Here is a 22,069-nt window from a genome sequence, read left to right as displayed (position 1 = left end):
AAGTATAGTTGCTGTACAATATTATATAACTTACAGGTGTATAATATAGTGATTCACAATTTGTGAAGGTAATTCTCCATTTATAGTTATTATAAAATATTGGCTACATTGCCTGTGTTATAAAATATATCCTTGTAGCTTATTTTATACCTAATAGTTTGTACCTCTTAATTCCCTACCCCTCTATTGCCCCTCCCCTCTATCCACTCCCCTCTTTTTACCCTTCAGTTTTAAAGCTAAAAGGATCAAATTTTTGCTACAATCTCAGTGACTGCGCCACAAATTTTTGCTGCAATCTCAATGACTGCCCCACAGTTGTGAAGACTTGAAAGTATAGAATTGAGGTCTTTTATCACCAGTCTTCTATTTTCTTTGGCAGGCCTGGGCTCAGGTCTTCATTATGTGTAATAAAACATACAGGGATTTTTTTTCTGAGGGGGCTAGTAATCATTTCTAAGGCCAGTTGGACATAATAGGATCAGGTAATTAGTAAATAAAATTTGAGTCACATCGTCAACATTTGCTATAATGAAGAATAAAAGCTTTGGGAGCACCATTGCTACATTGTTGGAGTGTCTCTGTGTTTGTGTAATAAAGCAATGGGTAATCGAGGTGATGAAATAAAGATGTCCAGTAAGGGATACACTAATGACACTACTGGTTCAGGTCAGAAAGGAAAGGCTTTTGTGAATAGTCTAAGTATAATCAAATACTTTATACTTTCATGATGTTTAGGCTCTGTAACTATATAATTACAACTACAAAAAACCACAACGCTCCCAATGCCTCTTATTTCTGCATATTTCTAACTCCTAGCCCCCACTGTAAGCTATCAAAGTATTTGGCTTGAATACTCAAATTTTATAGTATTATACTTACGAATGCAATTATCATGTCAAAGGTGAACAGACAGTGTACTGAATTACAGTAGCTAACATTTGTTGAGTACTGTGTGCCAGGTACCATTCTAAGAGCTATGCTTATAGTAACTCATTTAATTCTCTCAGTAATTCTAAAAATTAGTTATTATTACATTACCATTTTATAGGTGAGGAAATGGAGGCCTAGAGATTTTAAGTTGGCCAAGATCACACAGCTATTAAACGGCAGAGGCAGGATTTGAACCTAGTTTGCCTAGTGCTGACCCTGTTGTACTTAACCGTTACACTATACTGCATCCTATAGAGAATATTTTAAAATGAAGTAGACATGATATATGTATTTTAAATGCCACAGTTAGCTGCTGGTACCATAGAGTGGATTTGAAGATTTCCAAAGAGACTGCTGAAGAGGGTAGTTGCATAAAACATTACTAGGTCGTGAATGAGGTAGAAATATTAGTGAAGTCATAACTAGAGATAAATGTAGAAATTTAATCAAAAACTTCTGCAAATTCTTAAAGATGTGGCTTCCCTCCCACCCCTTCCCTGGTGACCTGTTTTCCTGGAGTAGAACAACTGATTAGCGTATTTTATTTCTGTTGTTAATGCCAAGCCTATTTGTCACCACCGGGTTTGTCTGATTGGTGGCATTTAGTGCAGTGCTTGGAGGTTCTCTATGGAGCTCTTAGACGTCAGCTGTAAATCATCTGCTCAGCCTCCCTGACTGCAAGCTCCAAACCTCCCACCTGGTGCACTGGTCACAGGCATCCACGCACTCTCCATATGTGGACAGAATTATGCTTAGCCTCGGCCGGGGCGGGGGACCCTGCAAATTAGAAGCTCTCTGAGCAGGCCCTTATGTGGGCAAATCCTGTTCCTTGTCATTGGGATTGTGTTTGTAAATCCCTATACCCTCAGGTGAGACTATTACACCCCTGTAATTTGCATGGAAAGGAAAAAAACAGTCTGCTTAAAAGAGGCCAAATAAACTTCCTCTAAAAACTGGACAGTGTGGGTGGGCTTTTTGCAACCACACTCTTTCATGAAATGCAATCTCAGTCTTTCATAGAGAACTTCTCATTGCTTAAAAAAAAAATTCCTAAAGTCTACATTCAATGATAGCTTAGTTAGTCGTACTTCCAGTCTTTAGAAAGAGATCTTGATGTCACCTCTTGTGACATCTTTATAAAGAATCATATTATTGTCATGTAAGCCGAAACTCTGCCTGGCTCTCATCAATAACATGTTGGGTGGGGTGGCAGTATTGGGGGGGGGGTAGTGTAATTAATTGTGTTGGCAAGTAAACTTAGGATAGTTTTTACTAATAACTTTTGCTAGGTACAAATGACTTCTTCCTGTCTGAAGGTCTTTAATGAAAAGTTTAATTATCATTATACTGTAAATGTTTATATGTTCTTTTAGAGTTTATGTTAGCCAGTGATTTTCAATATTAAAAAAAAATTGTATGGATGACAATGGGTTACCTCTCTGTAAAGATACATATTAATTTCAAAAAGTCATGTGGACTCCTGCATGCAGTTTCCAATTGCAAACCTAGAACTTTGTTTTAGACTTTTTTGTCAATATATTTGTTTTTTGATGTAAATTATCTCTCCCCCTCCTGCTGCCCATGCTTCTAAGTAATATCCCTCATTATTTTATGTGATGTTACATTCTATTATGCTTTGCATTTTAGGCAAGTCTGAATTGTAAAATCAATCAATATTTAGAAAATGAGTTATTCTTATATGATAGCGTCTTAATAAAGCATTGCCTCAATACCTAACCCTGAGTCACAGGACACTAATCGCAAACATATTTCTCTGAGAGCACTGCAGTTCCTCATGATCCTCTTCATTTATTTGAGTTGTGTTATGAAGTCCTAATCCCCAGTATCTCAGAAGGGGACCTTATTTGGAAGTAAGATCACTGCACATATAATTAATTAAGTAAAGATGAGGTCATACTGGAGTAGGGTGGGCTCCTAATCCAATATGACTGGTGTTCTTGTAAGAAGATACAGAGACACAGGGAGAATGCCATGTGACGGTGGAGGATTGGAATGATGTATAGATCAAGGAACTCCTGGACCCACCAGAAGCTAAGAAAGAGGCATCAACAAAATTTCCCTGACAGCCCTCAGAAAGAACCAACCTGCTGACACCTTGATTTTGGACTTCTTGCCTCCAAAACTGTGAGACAATAAATTCCTGTCGTTTTAAGCCACCCAGCTTGTGATACTTTGTTACAGCAGCCCTAGTACACTAATACCAGGCATAAAGCAATGAATTCACGTAAAAACCTTTCTCTTAACACCAGAATTCCAGCCCATCTCATGCCTTGCTGGATCTTTTGCAGTAATTTTCCAGGCACTGTCCTTGATGCTCTTTGGTTTGTACCCATCCATTTTACACACCACTACCATTTTAATATTTCCTTCTGTGTATACAAAATTCCAGTAATCACTCTTCATTGTGCCTGCAGCAGTGCAAATTTTTAAGTGAGGCATTCAAGGGCCTTCTTTTCTGGCCTCGACTGCCTTTCCAGCCCTCCCCATCCCCCGCCTTGCGCCTGCTGTGCACAACACTGTATTCCAACCACTCCCACTTATTGTTTTCTCAGTGTGACCAGCACTTTTCCACTTCAAGCATGCTGTTCCTTTTGCAACAAGTCCCGCTCCAGAATTATACTCCCCTTTCAAAACCAAGCTCAAAGGCTGCTGTCATTGTTTATTGATTCTGTCCCCAAAGCATTTGCTGTCCCTTTGGGCTCACAAAATAATGTAAACTTCTTTATGATCCTTAGAGTAGTTTGCTTTGTATTACCAATATCTGTGCATGAGTCTTTCATTGTGTTAAGCCCTCAAGGAATCTTTAACTTTTGTTGGCAGAAATCTGGCATCTTCAGGGTAGATCATAATTCCGTAATAGACCAATCAGAAACACATTCTGCTGATTTCAGGCTTCTGGTATGCTCCCCTGACATGTTTGCCTTACATTCCCTTGAAAAATACAGCAACGGGCTCAAATCACAGCTTTTTCTGTCCTTATTCCCATCACTATTTGTATCTCCTTACCAACCAAAGGAGGCTAAGTTAAGAATCTGGTGATTCCCTGATGTCAGAAGGTCACAAGAGAGACAGTTATTCACACTAAATCTCTTAATTTCCTCCCTGACCTAGCGAAGGCTCTAAACCAAATGTAGCAAAATTTTTCTTTTAATTGGACTCCTCTATTAGTAAAATTTTTGAACATGCATGTATAATTGTCTATTTGCCTATTTATTTACTTTTAATTTATAAATTCTATACATATACTCCTGTACTTACCTACTTTGTATATTATAGGACATACACATTTGATGTTAAAATATAAAAATTCTAATATTTCCTTCCCAAATATAAATAGAGATATACAAATGGATTCTTTTAAAAAATGTTTAGGTGATTGCCTTTTCAGTTAGAAACTGTAGATAGATAATTCCTAACCTAAAATTAAATTTCTTTCTCTCAAAGAATACAAACTGGAAATGATATAAACTTTACCAGCAATATAAGACTTATGGTTACAAATTCACATTAAAGGTTATATATTTTACATAAAGCCTAAAAGAAGCCATACAATGGAAACATAATCATTCAAACTGAAGCTTGGAATGGTATAATTTGTATGTAAAGAAGAAACTTTGAAGGCTTCAAGTAGGCATGATTTATTAAAAAATAAATGAAAACTGCAGGGGAGAAAAAATTTAAATTTACCTTTAACCAATAACTTGCTTTGTTAAGAACCTTTTTGGTGAACATTCAAGTAAGTGTATATTCAAATAATCCCAGCATCATTTTTTTTAGTCAAACCAATATGCTTTGCTTAAATTTGAGTTAATAGATTATAATAAATTTTAAAATAGCTGTGTTTTGTCTCTTTTTCTTTTCCTAATATATTTTATTTTTAAATACATCTTTACTGGAATATAATTGCTTCACAATGCTGTTGTACAACAAAGGGAATCAGCCATATGCGTACATATATCCCCATATCCCCTCCCTCTTGATCCTCCCTCCCACCCTCCCTATCCCACCCCTTTAGGTCATCACAAAGCACAGAGCTGATCTCCCTGTGCTGTGCTGCTGCTTCCCACAGCTATCTATTTTACATTTGGTAGTGTATATATGTTGATGCTTCTCTCACTTCACCCCAGCTTCTCCCTCCCCCTCCCCGTGTCCTCAAGTCCATTCTCTATGTCTGCGTCTTTATTCCTGCCCTGCCACTAGGTTCATCAGTACCATTTTTTATTAGATTCTATAAATATGTGTTAGCATACGGCATTTGTTTTTCTCTTTCTGACTTACTTCACTCTCTATGACAGTCTCTAGGTCCATCCACCTCACTACAAATAACTCAATTTCGTTTCTTTTTATGGCTGAGTAGTATGCCACTGTATATATGTGCCGCATCTTCTTTATCCATTTATCTGTTGATGGACACTTAGGTTGCTTCCACGCCCTGGCTATTGTAGATAGAGCTGCAGTGAACATTGTGGTACATGACTCTTTTTGAATTATGGTTTTCTCAGGGTATATGCCCAGTAGTGGGATTGCTGAGTCATATGGTAGTTCTATTTTTAGTTTTTTAAGAACTCCACACTGTTCTGCATAGTGGTTGTATCAATTTACATTCCCACCAACAATGCAGGAGGGTTCCCTTTTCACCACAACTTCTCCAGCATTTATCGTTTGTAGATTTTTTGATAATGGCCATTCTGACCAGTGTGAGGTGATACCTCATTGTAGTTTTGATTTGCGTTTCTCTAATAATTAGTGATGTTGAGCAACTTTTCATGTGCCTCTTGGCCATCTGTATGTCTTCTTTGGTGAAATGTCTCTGTAGGTCTTTTGCCCATTTTTTAATTGGGTTGTTTGTTTCTTTGATGTTGAGCTCCATGAGCTGTTTGTATATTTTGGAGATTAATCCTTTTTCCGTTGTTTCATTTGCAAATATTTTCTCCCATTCTGAGGGTTGTCTTTTCATCTTGTTTATGGTTTCCTTTGCTTTGCCAGAGCTTTGAAGTTTCATTAGGTCCCATTTGTTTATTTTTGTTTTTATTTTCATTACTCCAGGAGGTGGGTCAAAAATATCTTGCTGTGGTTTCTGTCAAAGAGTATTTTTCCTATGTTTTCCTCTAAGAGTTTTATAGTGTCTAGTCTTACATTTAGGTCTTTAATCCATTTGGAGTTTATTTTTGTGTATGGTGTTAGGGAGTGTTCTAATTTCATTCTTTTACATGTAGCTGTCCAGTTTTCCCAGCAGCACTTATTGAAGAGGCTGTCTTTTCTCCATTCTATGTTCTTGCCTCCTTTGTCATAAATTAGGTGACCATATTGTGTGCTTTCTAACCTGTACCATTGATCTATATTTCTGTTTTTGTGTCAGTACCATACTGTCTTGATTACTGTAGCTTTGTAGTGTAGTTTGAAGTCAGGGAGTCTGTTTTCTCCAGCTTGTAGTAGTCTCTTAAAATCCTTTGTATTTCTGCAGTGTCAGTTGTAATCTCTCCTTTTTTTTTTTTTTTTTTTTTTAAACTTTGGGTTTGTTTGTTTATTTATTTATTTATTTATTTATTTATTTATTTATGGCTGTGTTGGGTCTTCGTTTCTGTGCGAGGGCTTTCTCTAGTTGTGGCGAGCGGGGCCACTCTTCATCGCGGTGCGCGGGCCTCTCACTATTGTGGCCTCTCTTGTTGTGGAGCACAGGCTCCAGACGCGCAGGCTCAGTAGTTGTGGCTCACGGGCCTAGTTGCCCCGCGGCATGTGGGATCTTCCCAGACCAGGGCTCGAACCCGTGTCCCCTGCATTGGCAGGCAGATTCTCAACCACTGCGCCACCAGGGAAGCCCTCTCCTTTTTCATTTATAATTTTATTGATTTGCGTCCTTTTTTTCTTGATGAGTCTGGCTAAGGGTTTATCAATTTTGTTTATCTTCTCAAAGAACCAACTTTTAGTTTTATTGATCTTTGCTATTGTTTTCTTCGTTTCTATTTCATTTATTTGTGCTCTGAACTTATGATTTCTTTCATTCCACTGACTTTGGGTTTTCTTTGTTCTTCTTTCTCTAGTTGCTTTAGGTGTATGGTTACATTGTTTATTTGAGATTTTTCTTGTTTCTTGAGGTGAGATTGAATTGCTATAAACTTCCCTCTTAGAACTGCTTTTACTGCATCCCATAGGTTTTGAGTCATCGTGTTTTCGTTGTCATTTGTTTCTATGTATTTTTTTGATTTCTTCTTTGATTTCTTCAGTGATCTCTTGGTTATTTAGTAGAGCTCTGTTTAGCCTCCATGTATTTGTGTTTTTTACAGTTTTTTTCCTGTGATTGATTTCCAATCTCATAGCGTTGTGGTCAGAGAAGATGCTTGATACAACTTCAGTTTTCTTAAATTTTCCAAGGCTTGATTTGTGACCCAAGATGTGATCTGTCCTGGAGAATGTTCTGTGTGCTCTTGAGAAGAAAGTGTATTTTGCCACTTTCGGGTGGAATGTTCTATAAATGTCAATTAAATCTGTCTGTTCTGTTGTGTCATTTAAAGCCTGTGTTTCCTTATTTATTTTCTGTTTGGATGATCTGTCCATTGGTGTAAGTGGGGCGTTAAAGTCCCCTACTATTATGTGTTACTGTCGATTTCCCCTTTCATGGTTGTTAGCATTTGCCTTATGTATTGAGGTGCTCCTATGTTGAGTGCATAAACATTTATAATTGTTATATCTTCTTCTTGGATTGATCTCTTGATCATTATGTAGTGTCCTTCCTTATCTCTTGTAACATTCTTTATTTTAAAGTCTATTTTATCTGTACAAGTATTACTACTCCAGCTTTCTTTTGATTTCCATTTGCATGGAATATCTTTTTCCATCACTCCACTTTCAGGCTGTATGTGTCCCTAAGTCTGAAGTGGGTCTCTTGTAGACAGCATATATATGGGTCTTGTTTTTGTATCCATTCATCCAGTCTGTGTCTTTTGGTTGGGGCATTTAATCCATTTACATTCAAGGTAATTATCGATATGTATGTTCCTATTACCATTTTCTTAATTGTTTTGGGTTTATTTTTATGGGTCTCTTTCTTCTCTTGTGTTTCCCGCCTAGAGAAGTTTCTGTAGCATTTGTTGTAAACCTGGTTTGGTGGTGCTGAATTCTCTTAGCTTTTGCTTGTCTGAAAAGCTTTCGATTTCTCCATCGAATCTGAATGAGATCCTTGCTGGGTAGAGTAATAGGTTTTTCTCTTTCATCACTTTAAGTATATCCTGCCACTCCCTTCTGGCCTGCAGAGTTTGTGCTGAAAAATCAGCTGATAACCTTATGGGGATTCCTTTGTATTTTTTTTTTTTGCTTTTTGCCTTGCTGCTTTTAATATTTTTTCTTTGAATTTAATTTTTGTTAGTTTGATTAATATGTGTCTTGGTGTGTTTCTCCTAGGGTTTATCATGTATGGGGCTCTCTGCACTTCCTGGACTTGACTGACTATTTTCTTTCCCTTGTTAGGGAAGTTTTCCACTATAATCTCTTCAAATATTTTCTCAGACCCTTTCTTTTCCTCTTCTCCTTCTGGGACCCCTATAATTTGAATGTTGGTGTGTTTAGTGTTGTCCCAGAGGTCTCTGAGATTGTCTTCAATTCTTTTCATTCTTTTTTCTTTATTCTGCTCCTCAGCAGTTATTTCCACCATTCTGTCTTCCAGCTCAGTTATCCATTCTTCTGCCTCAGTTATTCTGTTACTGATTCCTTCCAGTGTATTTTTCATTTCAGTTATTGTTCATCTCTGTTTGTTTGTTCTTTAGTTCTTCTAGATCTCTGTTGAACATTTCTTGTATTTTCTCAATCTGTGCCTGCATTCTATTTCTGAGATTTTGGATCATCTTTACTATCATTACTCTGAATTCTTTTTCAGGTAGATTGCCTATTTCCTCTTCATTTATTTTGTCTTCTAGGTTTTTACCTTGCTCCTTCATTTGTGAGATTTTTTTTGCCGTCTCATTGTTTTCTGTGGTTTTTTTTGATGGGTGGGATTGTGTTCCTGTCTTACTGGTTGTTTGGCCTGAGGTTTCCAACACTGGAGTTTGTAGGCTGTTGGGTAGAGCTGGGTCTTGGTCCTGAGATGAGGTGCTCCAGGAGACCTCACTCCAATGAATATTCCCTGGGGTCTGAGGTTCTCTGTTAGTCCAGTGGTTCAGACTCAGAGCTCCCACTGCAGGAGCTTTAGCTTGACCCCTGGCTTGTGAACCAAGATCCCGCAAGCGGTTTGCTTGGGGGTTCCTCCCATCTCCCTGGGCATCGAGGTCCCACACCAGCGTCCAGCAAGTGCCCTAGTTGTGAGGAGACCGTGAACTCTACGTCTTCCCATACTGCCATCTTGACTCTGCCCCCTCCTAATATATTTTAAATATGAAAGGAATTTTTTAATTTCTAAGACTACTTTGCAATCATTTAGCCTTGAGGAATATGAAACACTCATTTTTCTGATAGAATAGTCAAATTATTGCCTCAGTGGAGTATGAATTTTAACAAAATTTAAATGAAAGTAGTATACATCATATTTGAAAACAATTTCCTTGTGATCTGTCTTTAAAAATTTATTGATATTTATTTTATCTGATTTGGAATCAGATGAATTGAAAACATGATGAAATATATATCATCAGAATTCATTCATTAAGTGACGGTACTTTCTTACAGCACATAAACTGCCACTATGATGTATATAGATAAAGTGCTTGCCATAATTATAATGCTTTACATGTTTAAACTGTAATTTTTTATATTATATGATTTAATATTTTTTAACTTATTAGTTAATTTGTAAGAAAACAAAGACTGAAGTTACTGAGTGAAATGTCTTTACCAGAAAAATATATCTTTGTTCTGTAAGTTACTAGGGACATGGATAGAAATTTAGGGCCCCTAACAAGAAGTTTTAATGATGTAGAAGAAGCCAACATTTATGTAGCATTTATTATGGGCTAGGTATTGTTCTATACACTTACATGTGTTAACTATGTAACCTGATGAGATGGGTAATATCGTTTGTTTTCCATATTTCACGTGTAAGGAAACTGAGGCACAGGGGGTTTACATAATTTAACAAGGACATAGCTAGTATATGGCAGAACTGGGATGTGAACCCAGGCAGTTTGGTTCTAGAGTCCTTTCTCTTGACTACTGCTATACAGCTTACATTCATCACAGTTTTCCTTTGACTGCTGTAAAATAGACAGATTATTGTTCTTTTTGACAGTAGGAAATACTATGGAGAAGAGGAAAGCAGACTTAGAAGTCTGCTCATTTAGCAAACAATTATTGACTGATGCTGTGCAAAATCAATGTAAGACCAAACCACTTTTCTCAAGAAACTTAAAATTTAATAAAGGAAATAGAATTAAATGAAGTGTGATAAGAGTTATATTGAAAGGATGCATTAATCAGGGAAATTCAGTTTTGCTTTGGTAACAAGTTAACCCCCAAGTTGCAGCTTAACTCAATAGTCTGATAGGCGTTGAAGACTCTTCAGGGTAGTTGTCCTCCATGCAGGGACTCAGCAATCTAAGGTATTTCCATATTGTGGCTATACTATCACAGTGTGTGGCTTCCACTGCCATCAAGGCAAGGGAATAAAGGAAGCTAGAGGGCTCACAGTCTCTGCTCTGTGCTTCAAGTAGGAAATAGTACGCTTCACTTCTGTTCATATCCCATTGGTCAAAATTATTCACATGGGCCCTTGAACTGCAAAGAGGCTAGAAATTGTGTGTGAGTATATGGCTATCTGGTGCATACCAAATGCCCTGACCAAAAAGGTATGTACAGTTAACTGGAGCAGAAGAGAGTTGGTCAAGAGTTAGTTAGGATTCTATGGAAAGTTGACTAGAAAGTAGCAGAAAAAGTCATGAAGTCATGATAGAGGCTGGTGAAGGTAACTGAGAAACACAAGACATAAAGGTTCTGGGCATTGTATGGGAAGAAGCTGTAGGCAGAGTCTCTCCAGTACCACGGAGAGCTCCTGTCATTTAAATTACTGTAATACCATATGATGTCAATTGCAATGCCTTTATGCAGCAACAGTTCATTCCATTAACATTTATTATGTGTGTATGATAAATTTTTGTAGATAAAATAATTCATAATATAACTAACTTGTCTAATGGGGAAGACAGATAACTCTCTGTAATGCAATGAGTACTTCAATAACAGAACTGTTCTCTGGGTATTATGAGAACACGCAAATGTTCCTAACATTAACCTTGAATACATGAGGAGTTGTACAGGAAAATTTCGTGGAGGAGATGGTTTATGATCTTGTGTGTATTAAGTGAAAAGTAATGGTTTAGCCAAGCCAGAGGAAGAAAGGGCACTTTAGGTCAACGGTCAGCAAACTTTTTCTGTAAATGGCCAGATAGTTAGCATTTTAGGCTTTTCAGGTTATAACATAGGTCTCTTTTGCATATTTTTCATTTTTTTACAACTTTTCAAAATGTAAAACTATTCTTAGTTCAGTGGTTGTACAAAAACAGGCCATAGTCCAGATTTGACCAGTAGGTCATAGTTTGCTGACCCCTGGTCTAGGCAGAAAGAACAGGAGCAAAGCCAGAGATAAGTACATACAACTATATTCAGTTTGGTTTTGATAGAGTATGAAGTTTGAGTAAGGGTCATAATAGATGAGCCCAGTTAGATAGAGGACAGAATTTCATGTTGAAGTACTTAGGACTAATTTTGTCAAGTTTGGATTGCACTGAAGGATTTAAATCAGTAGAATGATAAAATCAGATTTGCATTTTAGAAAGATACCTGTAGTGAGAATTAACCTGAGGAGGCAAAACTGAATACAGAGACCAATTTGGGAGCTATTGGCACTGGTCAAAAAAAGAGATAATGAAAGCCTGAAATAAAGCCATGGTGGGAAGGGTAGGCAAGAGGGGACACAGCTGAAAAAATTTTGAGGTAACATCAGAAAGAGTTGATGATTGATTGGAGTGACTCCAAGACTAGGTAGGTAGTGTACTTTAGCTGAGATAATAAATATTATGCTGGCTCATTGATGTTCCTCCTTTAGTAGGAACTCTGTCATTTATTCCAGATTTACACCATTTGGAGTCAGAAACCAGAGGCACATCTTCTCTCCTGTGTGACTTTTGGGGAAATCTATTAGGCTGTGCAGGAAGGGTATGGGGAGCTTTTGCTCCTGTCCATCACATAGATTGACTGCTATGAGCAGTACTTTTCCTGTGACAGAAAGCCTGTTCAAGGTCAAGGGTAAAGAACTCAATGTATAGTTTCATGGAAATAGTCCTAAAAGCTGTGGTCTTTTAAGACTATCAGTTATTTTAGCTATTTTTGGATCAAGAAATCCAGAACTTTATAGACTTTGAAATTGCCCTCTGAAGTAGACATAAGCCATCTCTGATTGACCACCATTTCTATACAGTTTCCCATATTGTTAGTACCACCATCCCAAAATAGAATTTTCATACTTTCTTTCTAGGGTGAAGGCATGTAACTTAGTTTCCACCTACTAGACCAACGCTCATGAGACTTGAATATAGAAGAATGCAATATGAAGTGAGGACCAAGTGTGGGGAAATCCAGATTCAGTCAAGTGCAGCAATGAGAAGGAGGGGAGTATAGTTCTGGACACATAGTCAACATGGTGTAGTTAGTTTGGAAAGGCTGGGGGCAGACAATGTGTAGAGATTATCTACCACCAAGCAGCTTTTAAGAGGGAAGGCAGAGTGTGCAGTGTTAGGAGGAAAGGCAGCAGAGATATACTTTGAAACAGTGGATCAGAGAGCTTCAGTTAAATACAGTGCAGACTTTACATAGCTCTTTGGAAAGGATGCTGCTCTGTCAAACTCAGTGGCCACATAGACCTAAGTGTAACTGGATGGCTTCGCCCCTTAGGGGAGCACTTTTGACCTAAAGATGTCTCACTCACGTCTGTACCTAACTCAGGGATGTGTCTAGCAAGAGGACAAAGGTTATCCAAAAACTGTCTGATAAGAAATTAACATCTTTGGAGAGAGAGGGTTGGAAGCAGGGGAGGACAGCACCTGAGCTTGTTCCTAGAGCAGGGGCCCTGTTCATGCTCACTCTCAGATGGTTTGCATCTCATCACAGGATTTGGATTTAGGCTGGATAGACACAGGGGCCTGTCCCGGAATTGAGGTACTGCCTCTTATGGACACAAGGAGGGAGGAAGCCAGTGGACAGTGTAAGATAGAAGATGGATCTGTGTTCCAGTGCTGTTCACTAGCTCTGTTATCAACAGTTGTTTAAGTGTTGGAAAGTCACTTAAATCCACCGGTTCTTGATAATTCTCATTTATCTCTAAAGTGGGAATGATAGTAACAGCTAACACATATAGTGCTAACTATGTGCATATATTCATCTAATCTTCAGAGCCACCCTATTATTATCATCTCCATTTTCCTGGAGAGGAAAGTGAGGAACAGAGTTTCAGTAACCTGCCCAAAATTCCACAATTCCTTGGTAGTGGAGCAAAGATCTGAACCCAGGCAGACTGCCTCCAGGGTCTGTGCTCTCAACCTTTCCCCTCTATTGCCTCTATAATAGTAGTAAGGTAATAACATGGGGAAAACACCTGGCACAGAGAGGGCATTTGATAAACAGTAGTGCTGGAAGAGGGATGGAGAGGGAAGGCAAAAGCAAGAATTCTCACCTTTGTAACTGCATGAGTAAGGAAAGAATCAGGTTGAATTAGAATAAGCTCTTTGTGTATAACCGACAAGACGTATGGGAATAGCATGGATCCTCATACGTTTCTAATGTATACTGATAGACATACAATTCCAGAAAGATTTTTAAAAGGTTTTTGTACTTTTTTCCTTCTAGACCTAAATCTGAAACCAAATGCCTTCAAATCAATGCTTTAAAAGTTAAATATACCCAGTGCATATGTGTGAATGTGGGTGCCCATACTTTTCATTAACTTGTACCACTACTTGAAAGCTATTATTTTCATATCCATTTTCATCAGGCTGGTACTTCACAGATAAGCTGCAATAAGTATGTTTTCAGGAAGTTCGGTGATTACTTTTCAGCATATAAAATCATGTTTAGCTTTGTTGAAATATTTGTGTACATTGACCTAGCAAAGAAGGCAAATAATAGACAAGTCAAATTCTGCAAGTAAACAGTTATTCGTATTTGAATCAAATGAAAAGATTAAAGAATGACATAAAGGAACTCCATAATTCACTTTCTGTCTTCACTTAAAATATAACACTAACTTTCCAGACTACATTTTCAGAACAGTCTACTTTTTATTAACTGATGTAAGCCTTTAGATATCCCTTTGAAACAAAGAGAAAATGATGAAAATAAAAGGAAACAGAAATCATCTTAAATATTTGTCTGTTCTTACACTTTTATACAGACATAAGTTAATGAATTCAATAAACTTCCTGACAAAATATTCTGCCATACTTTCTGAAAGTGTTTGAAACAATAAAATATTTAAGATTTCAAAATTTTTATATATGAAGGTTACATTTATCACAAACCAAAAATCTATAATCTTAATGTACTTTCCCTTTATTTCGTGATATCCCATCCACAGATGTCTTAGTTCTTGAATCACATGGAAAAACCAGGACATGCTTCTACCCACTTTAACACTAACTATGGCAAATTACAAACTGAACTGATTTGAGTAATCCACGTCTTTAATCTATAAAATATAGAATAAACCCTACATGAATGTGTAATTTTCCTCGTACGTTGGTTATTTTTGGTAATAACATCTTCAGGGTGTTTCTTGGAAGCGGATAGCCTACATTTTTATGAGGATGTGTACATTTTATTCTCAAAATGGGGGAATCATAGAAATTCTAGTTAAAGTTCTGAAGACTCAAGGTATGCACATTAAAAGCATAAAAGAGTATTCCTGAGGGAAAATGGAGTTCATACAAGGTTTAGTCACGAACTTAAAATAACTGAAGACTTGTCAAGGAAAATGACATCCCAGAAGGCACAGAAATGAGTATCACTGTCTTAAAAGGGATCATGGAAGCAACTTTAGAACAATTAAAGACATCGTGAGCCACATCTTGCAGAAGTATAATGTGGATAAAGGAAACTCTGGCATATTCCTATCCTTTAACCACAACTTTGATTAAGAAGACAGATGCTAGATAATTTTAAATTAGATATCCAATGGTTTGAAGAATTTAATGGATTTAAAACACTCATACTTTGTCAAAGGAAGAGTTATATTAAAAAGTTACCTTGGTTATTTCTTGATACAGAAATTATAGCTAAATTGTCAATATTCCTGTTTTTCAAATGTGTGCACACAATATTCAAAAGGAAAATGTATCTATAACATAAATGCTTTAAAATCTATCAGGACAGTTATTGGTCTCATAGAACCTCACAGATTGAAGGATACCCTTTACTTTTTCATCCAAAGTGAGACAAAGAGAGCCATACTTCTTGAAGTGCTTTCTTTCTCTCATAGTCCAGTTCTCTTGGAAAAGAATAGCTTCTTTTTCGGGGGAAGAAATACCACAGAAAAAAAATTTTGTATGAAAGTTTACACATAGCCACAACAGTGAAAATAAAATCTTTATTATAGCTACACTACACACATATATATTTTATATGTATATATCTCCCTGAGATACACAGTGTAATTAAATTCTTTTATCATAGATCTGATTTTCCCTTTTTCAAGTAATATTAAAACTCAATATATATATATCCTATTATCCAGCATGCAGCAAGGGAAAGCACCTTCATAAATTTAAATTCATTATCAAATTCAAATTAAAGTTATCCAAGAATAGGTTTCCAAATCACATATATTAGATGGTATATGTCTTTCATGACACAAAAGCCATTAAGAAGATCACTGTGGCAGATGCAGTAAATTGTGTTTCACAGAACATTGGAAGCTGATGCTGACTGCTCTCCTCCTCGTTCTCATTTTCTATGCGTACCTCTGCTCATTACGTCTGCCTTTGTGAGCTGTCCTCCCATCTTCCTTCTGTTCATTTAAACTGTACTCAGAGAGCTAAGGCACTGAAAGGAGTCTTAGAGATCATGGACCAGCAGTTTATAGATGTTGGAACTGAAGCTTGAGAGGGAGCATCCTGACCAAGGTCATGCAGCAGCGGGTGACAGAGCTGAGGGTACAATCTCGTGCTTATACTCTCCTGCCTCATGTACATAAAAACAAATATGGGAAATCTTAGTTTTTCCCTCAAAACTCAATTCCAGTCTCCCTCTTCAACAAAGTCATTTTTTTCTTTTTCTATTATAGTTTACTATAAGATATTGAATATAGTTCCCTATACAGTAGGACCTTGTTGTCTACAGAGCCATTTCTGACTGTGCAGCAAGGATGCTTGTTTGAATCCAGGCTATACTGCCCTTGCTGTATAACTGTAAGCGAGTTTTTATCTTCATCATATTAGTTTCCTCGTGGGTAAAATAGAGAAAATAACAGCTCCTACTGCATAGGATTGTTAAGAGCCTTAAAAGTAAATATTTATGAAACGCTTAGAATAGTGTCAAGCCATAGTAAGTGCTCAATAAACATTAGTTGTCATTATTATAATTGTCCACATTAATCACTCTTTCTCTCCTCTTTTGTATTTTTCACAAATACCACCCAGTTAGCACTTACTTATTTTCTAGTTGTTCTATTTATAATGTTTATTCCAGTTTTCTCGTCCCAGCTGAAGTCATTTCAAGGTAGGGACAGTGTCCTATATTTCTTCTGTGTACCTCCATAGGGCCTAACCCAATGTTTGATGCAACACAGGGATACTGTTTTTTTCTGCTGGTTCACTCAGAATGTGTGGGAACCAGTATTTATTCAATCTCTTTGGGTGATGCTGCTGTGTAGCCAAGTTGGAGAACTGCTGTGCTAGACGGTTGGATTGCAAGAATGTCATCCTGTAGGGTAATTACCCAGGGTAGGGCACGAGGCAGTTACAACTCTATAGCTACCTTATAAAATTCTGTCAAGTAATATGCAGTCTAGACATGACTCACTTACTAAGAGGAGCTTTGAGGAGTGAGGAGATATTTGAACATGAATTCTGTTACCAAGACTCTGAGACCCTGAAATGTTATTTTGTTTGATTCATTTCCATTCCCACATGATTGTGGCTGGAACTTTTGCCTTCCTTTTTGGCCAGGCTGACTCCTGCATATGTATCATTTTCCATACACTGGATCCCTGCTTTATGCCCGACTAGAGGGGAGTGGCAATTCCCGAGTCACGGCTACTGAGTCTCCTTCAGCACTCTGTGATTTCCTTGGGAGTCTGGAGTCTGTCATCCTCTCTAACCTTGTGGTTTCTCTGGCTTGATGACTTTCATCCTTTTGTCTCAAGATACAGCTTAAAAAATACCTATATATATATATATATATACATATATACTTGAGAAAAGTAGCATCATTAGGATATGTCAAAATATAGACTTGTTCTTCTATTTCTTTGGCCAGTATGACCTATTCTGAACAACTTGCTATTCTAGAAGATTCTATTTCATTAGTTGATGCAACATGTATAATTTATATTGTCTTTTATTTTTATAGTTAAATTATTCTTGTATTTATTTAGAAAATATTTCTTGAGTATCTGTGATGTGCCAGACATTGTGATAGTCGCTTGAAATGTAAAGATTAAAGACCTAGTCCCTCATAGACTCCCTGGAGAGATGGTCCAGGGTATGATGGAGCAGTGTGTGAACTGCTGTGATGACATGTAGGTAGGGCATCTATCCCAATACAGGGGTACTGTACCAGATGCTGCCATATGTATTGAGTCATTTAATTCTCACAGTAACTTTAGGATGGAGTGGACATGTGTTTTCATTTTAAAGACAGACAAACTGGATCTCAGAGTAAGCCATTTGCCCAAGTTCACAAAGCCAACAAATTAATTTTTTATTTAACTACCCACTCCTGGCAATGTTTTTTTTTAATTAATAAATTTTATTTTTAGAGCAGTTTTAGGTCACAGCAAAATTGAGTAAAACGTTTTTCCATATACCACTCACCCCCCCCAACCTCCCAGGCATCCTGCACCACAGTGATATCTTTGTTACAGCAGATGAACCTACACTGACACATCATTGTCACTCAAAGTCCATACTTTACATTAGGTTTCATTCTTGGTGTTGTGTATTCACCATTGCAATATTATAAAGAAGAGTTTCACTGACCTACAAATCCTCTGTGCTCTGCCTATTCATACCTCCCTCCTTCCCTCCTAACCCCTGGCAACCACTGTCTCCATAATTTTACCTTTTCTAGAATGTCACATAGTTGGAATCATACAGCATGTAGTTCCTTCATATTGGCTTCTTTCATTTAGTACTATGCACTTACTTATTCATGTCTTTTCATGGCTTGATAGCTCATTTCCTTTTAACTCTGAAAAATATTCTATTGTTTGGATGTATCAGTTTATCCATTCACTTAATAAAGGATATCTTGGTTGTTTCCAAGTTTTGACAGTTATGAATAAAACTGCTATATACATCCACATGCAGGTTTTTGAGTGGACATAAATTTTCAGTTTATTTGAGTGAATACCAAGGAGTTTGATTTCTGGATTATGTGGTAAGAGTATGTTTATTTTTGTAAGAAAACACCAAACTGTCTTCCAAAATGGCTATACCATTTTGCATTCTCACCAGCAATGAATAAGAGTTACTATAGTTCCACATCCTTACCAGCGTTTGGAATTGTCAGTGTTTTGGACTTTGGTTGAATATTAGGTGTGTAGTGGCATTTCATTGTTTTAATTTGCAATTCTCTAATGACATATGATGTTGAACATCTTTTTGTATGCTTATTTGCCATCTATATATCTTTTTTGGTGAGATCTTTTGCCTATTTTAAAAAATCAAGTTATTCATCTTCTTAGTGTTGAGTTATCTATTAATATTTTATATCTGGGGTAAACATAAGAGAATCACCTTATTAAAAAAGAAAAAAAGCATCTCCTGATAGCTCAGCTGGGAGCTGACTTGGTACTCAGCTAGGCCATGATGTTCTCGTGTTGAACATGAGCAGTTTCATAGGTCATCCACTCTGAGACAGTTGTGGTTTGAGACAAAAACAAGATCACCTTGTAATCATGCCTGAACACAGACAAAAGCAAGAACATGGTGCAAACCACAAAAATGACCAACATCCCCTCTCCATGCTAACGTGACTGCCGCTGCTTTTTTATCGATCTCAGCTTTAGCCCTACTCTATTCCTCATGTCTCATAGATAAAAATTAAGGTACTCAGTGATAAAATTGCTCCCACTTTCTGATAGTACCAGATCCAGAAGCAAAACCACCTTTACCTGGAACCTCCCCAGCAAGACTGAGGGGGTCCCCAGGATGCAGGACTTTCAGTACTACAATCGGGAAATTCCTGGGCCAGCTTGATCACCCTACTCTCTAAAATAACCTAACACAAGCCCAAATATTTTAACAAGCTCCTCCTAACATCCTCATACTGAGATACCGCCAAGTTCCCAATAGTATTTGGTCTCCATTGCTGCAAACACTTCCAATAAATCCAACCTTGTTATACTGTGTTCCTGGTGGTCTTTGTTGATGGGCAAAGACCAGTCAACAAAATCAAAATGAAGCAAATACTATAGCAGTAATTTAGTAGATTGCTCCTTAACAATAATGTTTTAAACGATTCATTTCCTTCTGACAATAGGAAGTGGAAAATTGCATAACTTATGGGGGAAGCCAAACAGCATGTTGAATCTTAACATAAAAGAAAAATGTCCAGAAAATATTATTATGCCATCATACGGACTTTGTTTTATTGTTTTTATAACAACTTCCCTTCCTTTCTGTTTGTCAGGGATCATGTCTGACCACCAGTTTGGTAACCAGTTTATGTGCAGTGTGGTGGCCTCTCATGTGAGTCATCTGCCCACAACCAACCTCAGCTTCGTCTGGATTGCTCCACCTGCTGGCACAGGCTGTGTGAATTTCATGTAAGTGCCCAAAATGTCTGTGACTGGTACAGAAGGCAATTGTGTTATCAAACCAAACTTGGGTCCACTTGCCTGCACACAGTAAAGCCAATCTATGGACACCAGCTTGTGGTGAAGGGAAGTACAGTGTTTATATCAGGGCACCAAACAAGGAGTCCAGGCAACTAGTGCTCAAAAGGCCTGAACTCCACAGTGGCTTTCAGGGAAAGGTTTTTAAAAGACAGGGTGAGGGAGAGGGTTGTGGGGCATGTGATCAGCTCATGGACATTCTTCTGATTGGTTGATGGCGAGGTAATCAGGAGTCGGTATTATCAACCTCTGGTTCCAACTGGTCTGGGGTCAAGGTATTTGTGGGCAGCATACAGTTAACCACCTGGTGGGGGTTTCAGTATCTGCACAGCAGCTCAGAGGACATGGCTCAGAATATTATCTATAGCCCTTGAGGAGGAACTAAAGGTCCTTGACTAAACTATTATAATTTTGTCTTGCTTGGCTGTTTGCCTTTGTTTCTGCATTTTCTTACTTCTCTGATTAAATATATGCTTTGGCACTCAGGGAAGGCCTAGGAGGCTAAAGTTTTTCTACAAGTAAGAGGCAGGTGTAGGACATGGGGTGGTCTGTCCTGGGAAGGCCCCATAGGGTCCTGCTAGGTTACAAATATACCTCTCATGAGGTTACATATACATTCACTATTTAAATTATTATTTTAGCAGATTTAACCTTAATTAAAGCCTCTCATTTTAGTGTCAAAAGAGGCCAAAACTGTAAAAAAAAAAAAAAAAGTAATTTTAGCAGTTTATTTTTGCATATTTATTTATACCTCAGGAGATCTATATTGGATTTTAGCTGATTAAAATACACAATAAGATAAAAATATGTGAAGAAATCAAGGCAATAGGAAAATGATATTCAGAAAATAAGATGAAAACAGGTACAAAAAAATGCTGTGAGGCTCCATACATGGTATAGAAGAAGACCACAGATTAGAGATTAAGCTTTTAGCTTTCTAGCCACTAGTGCCAAGAGGAAAATGTGATCAGTTAGCTGGTTCATGGTGGTAAGAAGTCAGAAGTCTATAGAAACCTACTGAATCTCTCCTATGCTTTCATTAAGAGGAAACAGGGAAATGTAGTGAGCAATGTCCCAACAGCATCCTTAGATAAACTCTGAACTACGGTTCAAAGTCTCTGACTTGTGACATCTCTTAATATATACTATGCCCCTACCCTTTCCTTACAATCACTGCTCCTCATCTTTCTTAGTCATCTCTTTTTTCCCCCATAGCCCTTTGTTCACTTCTAACACATGATATACTTCATTTATTTAATTATGTATGTTATTTATTGTGTGACTGTTCCTGCTGAAATGCAGGTTCCTTGAAGGCAAGAATGCATTTCTGTTTTGTTCACTGATTTGCCCCAGTTGTCTAGTACAGTCCCTGCACACACAGTAAGCATTTACTAAATATTTCTTGAATGGATGAGTAGGCCAATGGAACAAGGTCAAAGGCAGTTTAGAAACAGCTATTCTATGGGCAGTCAGGTGAAATAGAGCTGGAATTCATCTTGAATAGTGTTCTATTCCAACCTTCTACTCAGACAACAAAATCCCATAAAACCTGCATACTCCAAAATTTACCACTACCTTTTCTTCTCCCTTAGTAATACACAGTTGAATGTCAAGGGTTTATATCACGTCACTGATTATATACTCTCTCTGCCTATCCTCTGGGTCACGGGTCCCCAACTTCCCCCAGTCCGCAGACCGATAGCGGCCTGTTAGGAACCAGTCTGCACAGCAGGAGGTGAGCAGTGGGCAAGGAGCGAAGCTTTCTCTGCTGCTCCCCATCACTCCCCATCACTTGCATACCGCCTGAACCATCTCCCCGCCCCCCCCCCCCCACCCCGTGTCTTCCACAAAACCAGTCCCTGGTGCCAAGATGGTTGGGGACCACTGCTCTGGGTTACTCAGGCTGCAAACGTGCGATTCATCCCACCCAGGTGGTTGACATTTAATCCCATCATTTTCTCCCTCAGAAAGTTTTTCACACTTGAACCCTTTCCTTCCAGTACCTCTTGCTAAGATGATTGCAGTAGCTTCCTAACTGGTCTGTTCACCTCCAGCCTATTTCCCATACAGTCCATCTTGCACATTGTTGTC

At 37.8% G+C, this 22,069-nt stretch overlaps 1 protein-coding gene across 1 annotated transcript in view; it reads left to right on the top strand.

Annotated features, from left to right (window-relative positions):
* The first annotated feature begins 19,778 nt into the window (after positions 1 to 19,778).
* The window catches only part of RELN (reelin), a 374,678-nt gene continuing 372,387 nt past the window's right edge, over positions 19,779 to 22,069 (top strand). Inside the window, exon 1 of the mRNA XM_059934127.1 lies at positions 19,779 to 19,909. Within this exon, the coding sequence (XP_059790110.1) occupies positions 19,779 to 19,909 (131 nt within the window). The remainder of the gene's footprint in view (positions 19,910 to 22,069) is intronic.

This window comes from Balaenoptera ricei, chromosome 9, assembly GCF_028023285.1.
Source record: "Balaenoptera ricei isolate mBalRic1 chromosome 9, mBalRic1.hap2, whole genome shotgun sequence".
In the NCBI taxonomy this organism is placed as follows: Eukaryota; Metazoa; Chordata; class Mammalia; order Artiodactyla; family Balaenopteridae; genus Balaenoptera; species Balaenoptera ricei.
The sequence above is the reverse complement of the archived record's forward strand: the minus strand, read 5'-3'. Positions and strand labels throughout refer to the sequence as shown.